General features: G+C 34.6%; 1 protein-coding gene across 1 annotated transcript; it reads left to right on the top strand.

Annotated features, from left to right (window-relative positions):
* The first annotated feature begins 2,127 nt into the window (after positions 1 to 2,127).
* On the top strand, positions 2,128 to 6,322 carry LOC107015175 (stearoyl-[acyl-carrier-protein] 9-desaturase, chloroplastic). The gene is made up of 3 exons (XM_015215365.1): positions 2,128 to 2,393; positions 3,779 to 4,283; positions 5,451 to 6,322. The coding sequence occupies exons 1-3, from the start codon at positions 2,278 to 2,280 to the stop codon at positions 6,009 to 6,011; spliced, it is 1,182 nt and encodes a 393-aa protein (XP_015070851.1). The 5' UTR covers positions 2,128 to 2,277; the 3' UTR covers positions 6,012 to 6,322.
* Positions 6,323 to 6,836: the final 514 nt, after the last annotated feature.

The raw sequence follows: 6,836 nt of genomic DNA, 5'->3' as shown, positions 1-6,836 counted from the left end.
AAGATCATGAATTTTGGGTAAAAATCCTAGCTTTGATCTTACTAAGTGAAATTATAGATGTAGGGCGTGAGAAAAAACTTAAATCCCTCAATATGATAGTCTTACACACCTTAATGCTCCATGAATTTTGAAGAAGAACCCTAACTTGATGAAGAAGAGCCGAGAAATCATTTTTGAAAATTTCTGGATTCATTTCTCAAAAATTGTATATTTTGATGACTTATTCTTTCTTAGGATACATTATTATATGTTAGAATAACTAGAAAATTATGAGAATATGCTTATCTTGATTTAGAAAAAATAATTCTTGATGGACTTACTCAAAAATCAAGTCTTGAACCTTATCGTTGAATTCCTTGATACTCATTAGAGATTGGAAGAGGATTTGGCCTGAAAATCTTGTAGAAATTCTAGGATTTATGTTATAATATCATGAAAAATATAAACCAAGACTTATTAAGGTCGAAGAGAGAATTGAAGGTTGTGGAGGTCAACCAAAGGATAAAAAGTGAGAAATGAAATTCAAAACAACGTTTTTATGATATATGAAAATTTGATATATTGCTGATATACATGATAAACAGATAATATATATAATGTGCAGACCCTTTTACGGCCCGTAAAACTTTCATAGATCCGCAGAGTTATGTGCAAATTTTGAACCTCTGATCCTATTTTACAACGTGAAACTATTGTTCATAAATGCTTTTACGACCAGTAGTTTATAATTCGTGGAAACTGCTACTCAAATCTCATATTGAAGTGTCTACGGGAAAATGGTCATTATGGTTTACTCCGAACTTCAATTGATGCAAATTTAGAGGCATTGAAAAAAAATTCGTAGTCCATTAATCGGAAAGATAATGGGCCACCTAACTATTATATTATGAGAGATATAATCATTCGAAATCAAACCTTGCATCTTTCTGAATAACTTTACGAGTAAGAAAGTTTTGAACTTGGCTTAGTGCTAGAGGGCCCTAACGACCCTTAATCATTTCCAACACACTTCCTACTTGGTAATGAACCTTAATACACATGACCAACTAGGAATCATCTAGTAGAGTCTATATGCATAAAAAAGAATAGTTAGCGTCTTAACTTACAATTTTTTGAGATGTACACATGCACTAGATAGGGTTGAAGAACATTTCTTAGCTGAAATGATGCATGATTTCAACGGGATAAACTTTGAGAAAATGAGGAACTTGATATGTTTTTGGACTACGATTTAAACTCTTGACGTTGTAGTTGGACTGTTTTTTGGATACTTTTGCTTCTAATAATTGAAGATGAAACTCAAGCATAAGAGATCAAAATTAGTTGAATCTTAATCACCTCAACTATCAGTTTATTTCGAAAAATTATTTATGTAACGATATTTTGACTTTGCATAAGGTGAAGATGGTGTGAAATTAAGCTCCAACTCTATTTAATTGATAAAGGAGAAGAGTATATCATGTTTTTTCGTAGATTTACACCGTCCTAACATTTTTTTTAATCACAATCAATGATCTCAATCAATTTTAATTTCTTTTTTTTGGGGAGCTTTTTTCCATCGGTAATGAAAATATAGAAAAAAAATTTAACGAGATAATAACAATTGCATATGTTTTTGTGTGGAATTCACTAATTCTTTTGATAAATTCTAATAAAAGGATAGAAATTGTTAAGTTTTATATATTTGGAGAATGTTTTTATTGGTTATGATTCAGAAAGATAATTTAAGTTATAGGTATAGGTTTAGCTAAAACTCTAAAATAGATGCATAGTTGGGCGGAGAAAATAATGTCACCCATTGAATCAAATAGAGCGGAAAACGGAAGCAAAATTTAATAAAAGGGTAAGGCACCGTTTTTTTGACCATCCAACATATACAGTCACCCAGTGGTGTTTGATGTAATTTTACTAACAAATGTGAAGGCCATTATTAAGTGCTAATGCTTTTTTTTGTAATTTTTTTTTTCGTATTTAAAATTCAGGTTGAAGTTATAATTAAATTTAGATTGCTCTATAAGGTCTATTTCAAAATAACGCTTCTAACAATATTATTTTTATGTCAAGATTTAAATCGAAAACTTTGGTTAAAAATAAAACACTCCTATCACTTTGCCACAACGTATTTTGGTTTTTTTTGTCATTTTCACTTACCCTTGTCCTCTTCTGCACGATTTTCCTTTTAATTTGGTGCATCCGTCTCGAAGCTTTTTCACTTCTCTCTCTCTGTGGTGTCTTTAGGCGGAGCAAACGAGGTACCCTGAAAAACCATCGGAAAAAATGGCTCTCAATTTCAATTCTCCGACGTTTCAGTCAATTAAAACGACTAGGCGTCCGTGTTCACCACTCAGATCTCATAGAGTTTTAATGGCTTCAACACTTCGTCCTCCTTCTGTGTGAGTTTCATTTCATTTCCTCTTTCTATTTGTCAAATTGTTGGATATTGTTTTAATCGTGATTATATTTCTGTTTCTAAATCGGATTGGCGGTAGTTGATGCTTATGCATGGCGTACCTCTGATCTTTCGTATATTTATTTATTTATATGTTGGTCTCTGTTTCCTGATGATACATAATTTTTCTACTTGTATATCTATTTATCTTCTCCTCAGGGTAGGTTGGGGTGCATTGTTTTGATATGTTACTATTCTAGAATTTCTCTTCTCCTTGTGCATGTTTTGATATAACAGGGTAATGTGAGTGAGGAGCTGAGTAGTTGTGGCATAGGAATAACGGCCTGCGATTCCAAGATGGAATCCCACTTAGAATGAGCTCATTTGCACGAATCTTTGTGGGCTATAACAGGCTTCCCTGTGGATTGCTGGGGCCGTTTAAGCTAGCCTAGACACCACTGCCACTAATAATTTAAAGAAAAAGAGACTGAAATCTGATGCTCATTTTATTAATGCATTGGCATATATGTATGAGTTATGTATGTGATCTTTACATTAAACAGTCGTAGATTCAGCATTTGAACTTATGGGTTCGAGTGTGAAATTCTATTACAACCTGTTTGTCAACAAAGTGGGAGGAGAACTATGAGGTTCGAGACCTAATAGAGGCAAATAACAATGTTGGTCTTTTCCCTACTTGCGGAATAGTCGAGGTGCACAACGTCATAAAAGAATCATTTGATTTACTAGGTTCAAAATCTATTATCTATAGTGGGGGAGTTTAGTAACATACAAATCTGAGCTTAAAGCTTTTAGGTTCGCATGAACTCTCAACTTCTGCAATACATTTGCCCCTGACTAGAAATTCCTTTACTGATTGTTTTCTATCATCTTTTATCATTAGGGGTCATTGAGCTTTTCCCCTGCTGAGTGACTTAAATTGATAGCGTATACATTGCTTAGAAGATTATCATTGAACTGATTGAATGTCAGAATTAGATCTGGTTCTGTCAATGTACTCAATAAGGTTAGACAGATATTTGTGGTGTACTTCTTCATGTACGAAAAGTTGAACTGGGTAGGGAGTCTTTTCTTCATGTACGAATGTTTGATCATACCTCCGGATCTGCTTTTGGGAAAATAACTACTTGATAAACAATAGTAAAAAGGTGAGTGACAACGCAAGGGAGAATTGTTTTATCCAAAAAAAAATAAATACAAGGGAGAACTGATGACTTCATCCATTACTTTGTTCCTGACTAGTGTTTTTCTTCTGTGGACCAAATAATCATTTGCCTTTAACTAGACTTAGACTGTGAATTTTCTATTGTAGCTCATCTTTTCGAAAGTGCATAATAGTAATTCTAATTCTGCCTGTGCTAATTGTAGGGAAGGTGGAAATGTTAAGAAGCCATTCAGTCCTCCACGAGAGGTGCATATTCAAGTTACTCATTCCATGCCGCCAGAGAAGCGTGAAATCTTTGATTCCCTGCAAGGTTGGGCTGAGAATAATATTTTGGTGCACCTAAAGCCTGTCGAGAAGTGTTGGCAGGCCAGTGACTTTCTTCCTGATCCTGCCTCAGAAGGATTTGAAGACCAAGTCAAGGAGCTGCGGGAGAGGTGCAAGGAAATTCCTGATGACTACTTTGTTGTATTAGTTGGAGATATGATCACAGAGGAGGCTCTTCCAACTTACCAGACAATGATTAACACCCTAGATAGTGTTCGCGATGAAACTGGTGCCAGCCTAACTCCTTGGGCTATTTGGACGAGGGCATGGACTGCTGAGGAAAATAGGCATGGTGACCTTCTCAACAAATATTTATATCTTTCTGGAAGAGTTGATATGAGGCAAATTGAAAAGACAATTCAGTACCTCATTGGTTCAGGGATGGTGAGTTTGCTTCTCTGTATTCTGCTGGTTACTGTCTATGTTGTTCGGACTCTCACAAATGATGCCGCATTCGTGTCAGATGCTTCAAAATACAGTATTTTTGAAGGATCCGATACCCACGTGACATTTTTTTAGTTTGAGCCACATAGGCTACTGTTAAGCTTTCAAATCATCTTGAAAATTATTGGTAAAATTTATACAGACTTCTCTTACATAGTTATTTAATCATTTAGCTGATATAATAGCAGACTTTCAGAGCGTGTGGTATCTGTGTTGTGTCTCTGTTTGAATGAGCCTGCACATAGATGAGCTGCATCTCTAACAGTTCAAAAATTCTCAGATTTTGGCTAAACTAATGATGTATTAGAGAATTCGTTGTGTTATCTAGAAAAGGTTCTGATAGTACATTTGGTAAGCTACATTATGCTTTCAGCTCTCCAGTTAGAATTCCAAATTTACATGACTTGAATCTGCTGATATTTGTTTACCAATTCTCAAAAAAAAAAAGATCTGTTGATATTCATGAGAGTACTTTCTTTTAATGCATTTGAATGTGGGTTCTATTTAGATACTAGTTTTAGTTCTCGTCTTACTGAAGGAGGGTATTTTAGTCTATTTGTCCCCCTTTTATTATCCATTCCCCACACCTCAAGGGCTTGTTAAAGCAGAGATGATCAATTTATTTTGTGTTACGTACTTGTGTATTGCTAGATCTTGAAGAATAAATTTGTTTGCGTCCTGAAATCTCCTCCATTTTGCACACTATTGCTATCTAACCAAGGTAGTTGAGTGTTAGCTAGTTTTGTATTATCTTATTCTTTCCTATTATCTTGTTCTTCAATTTTTATTATTACCTGATGTTTCCTTAGCTTCGGTTATTATATTATTTTTGTTGCTAGTATTCTTTTCTCCATTATTTTCATCATAGCTTCTTCAGTTAATCTGAGTTTCATGTTCGCTATATATTGCACTTAGAGTTTTGATGTACATGATTAACGTGTTGGCATTTTCTTTAATTAACCAGCATGGTTTTAGCTGTTGATCAGGTAAACAGAAAATCTGAAATGGAATTGTTATATAATCATCCCTTTTTTGCTACAATTTTTTCACTTAAGGTGCATATCATTAAGTTGATCTTTCTTCACGCGTTTGATGCTTAACTTTTAGGATCCTCGCACGGAAAATAATCCGTATCTGGGTTTTATCTACACTTCCTTCCAAGAGAGGGCTACCTTCATTTCTCATGGAAATACAGCTCGGCATGCTAAGGAGCATGGGGACATGAAACTAGCACAGGTATGTGGTATAATTGCTGCAGATGAGAAGCGCCACGAAACCGCGTATACCAAGATTGTGGAGAAGCTATTTGAAGTTGACCCAGATGGCACTGTAATGGCTGTTGCTGACATGATGAGGAAAAAAATCTCAATGCCAGCTCATTTGATGTATGATGGCCGGGATGACAACCTATTCGAACACTTCTCTGCCGTAGCTCAACGCCTTGGTGTATACACTGCAAAGGATTATGCAGATATTCTTGAATTTCTGGTGGGAAGATGGGAAATAGAGAAATTGACTGGTCTTTCTGGTGAAGGTCACAAAGCACAAGATTATGTATGTGGTCTGGCTCCGCGTATAAGAAAATTGGAGGAGAGGGCACAAGCAAGGGCCAAGAAGAAGGCTCCTGTTCCTTTCAGCTGGGTATTTGGTAAAGATATTAAACTTTGAATGATATATGTTGTAGGATTATGTTACTTTCGGAGCACCAATCGACATAGGAATGCTAGTAAGTAATTTCAGGTTATGGTATCTATCAAGTTAGTATTTGTAAGGAAGATGCTATGGTGTTATAACTACTGCACTATAATCTTGTAGATACCTTAAATTTTGTTTTTGTTCTGCAATCGTTTTTGGCTCATATCAAGAAAATGACAGCCTTTAATTTTTACCTCCCCTTTTAGAACATGTAGGTTCTTTATGTTGGTTACAAGTTTGATGTATGAAATGTCAAGTGGTTATCTATGAGAAGTTTAATGCTATATTTTGCTGTTTTCTTTTTTTTTTTTTCACCAAGGGTAAAGTCACTGTTTATTATACATCCTAATTTTCTCAAGAATGCTCTGAATTGTTTGGGCTGCGTTTGGAAATTGCAGCTTGGAACTTTGTGGAATTTAATTTCTACGTAAATAATAAGGTATTATTGTAAAGCATTGGCTATATACTACCAACAATATTGACAAGAGAAATAGAGAGTAGAATGTAGAGATCATTTTATCTAAATGTCTTCAAGTATCTCTTTTAATAGTGAATGACAACGTTATTTATAGGTTGAAAATCACTCAAAAATTCACTATGTTAAATGTTGTAATTAATAGATACATTTTTATCCAAATTGGTTCTGAATGGATAATTTACTCATTCAAAGGATTTATCATACCCCTTGAATTATTGCTTTCTTCATCTCCTGTTAGTATTTCTGCAATTTTACTTATTTGTGTACATTTCAAATTGAATCCGGAGTTCACCAAAAGAAAAGCATGACATCAAAAAATA

Source organism: Solanum pennellii, chromosome 3, assembly GCF_001406875.1.
Source record: "Solanum pennellii chromosome 3, SPENNV200".
In the NCBI taxonomy this organism is placed as follows: domain Eukaryota; kingdom Viridiplantae; phylum Streptophyta; class Magnoliopsida; order Solanales; family Solanaceae; genus Solanum; species Solanum pennellii.
This window is presented reverse-complemented; position numbering and strand designations above follow the sequence as displayed.

What these genes read in the sequence shown, in the direction of transcription:
- LOC107015175 (XM_015215365.1), top strand. Translation starts at nt 2,278, where the DNA reads ATGGCTCTCAATTTCAATTCTCCGACGTTTCAGTCAATTAAAACGACT. An exon ending in ACACTTCGTCCTCCTTCTGT is followed by an intron (nt 2,394 to 3,778) that starts GTGAGTTTCATT and finishes TGCTAATTGTAG; the next exon opens with GGAAGGTGGAAATGTTAAGA. An exon ending in ACCTCATTGGTTCAGGGATG is followed by an intron (nt 4,284 to 5,450) that starts GTGAGTTTGCTT and finishes CTTAACTTTTAG; the next exon opens with GATCCTCGCACGGAAAATAA.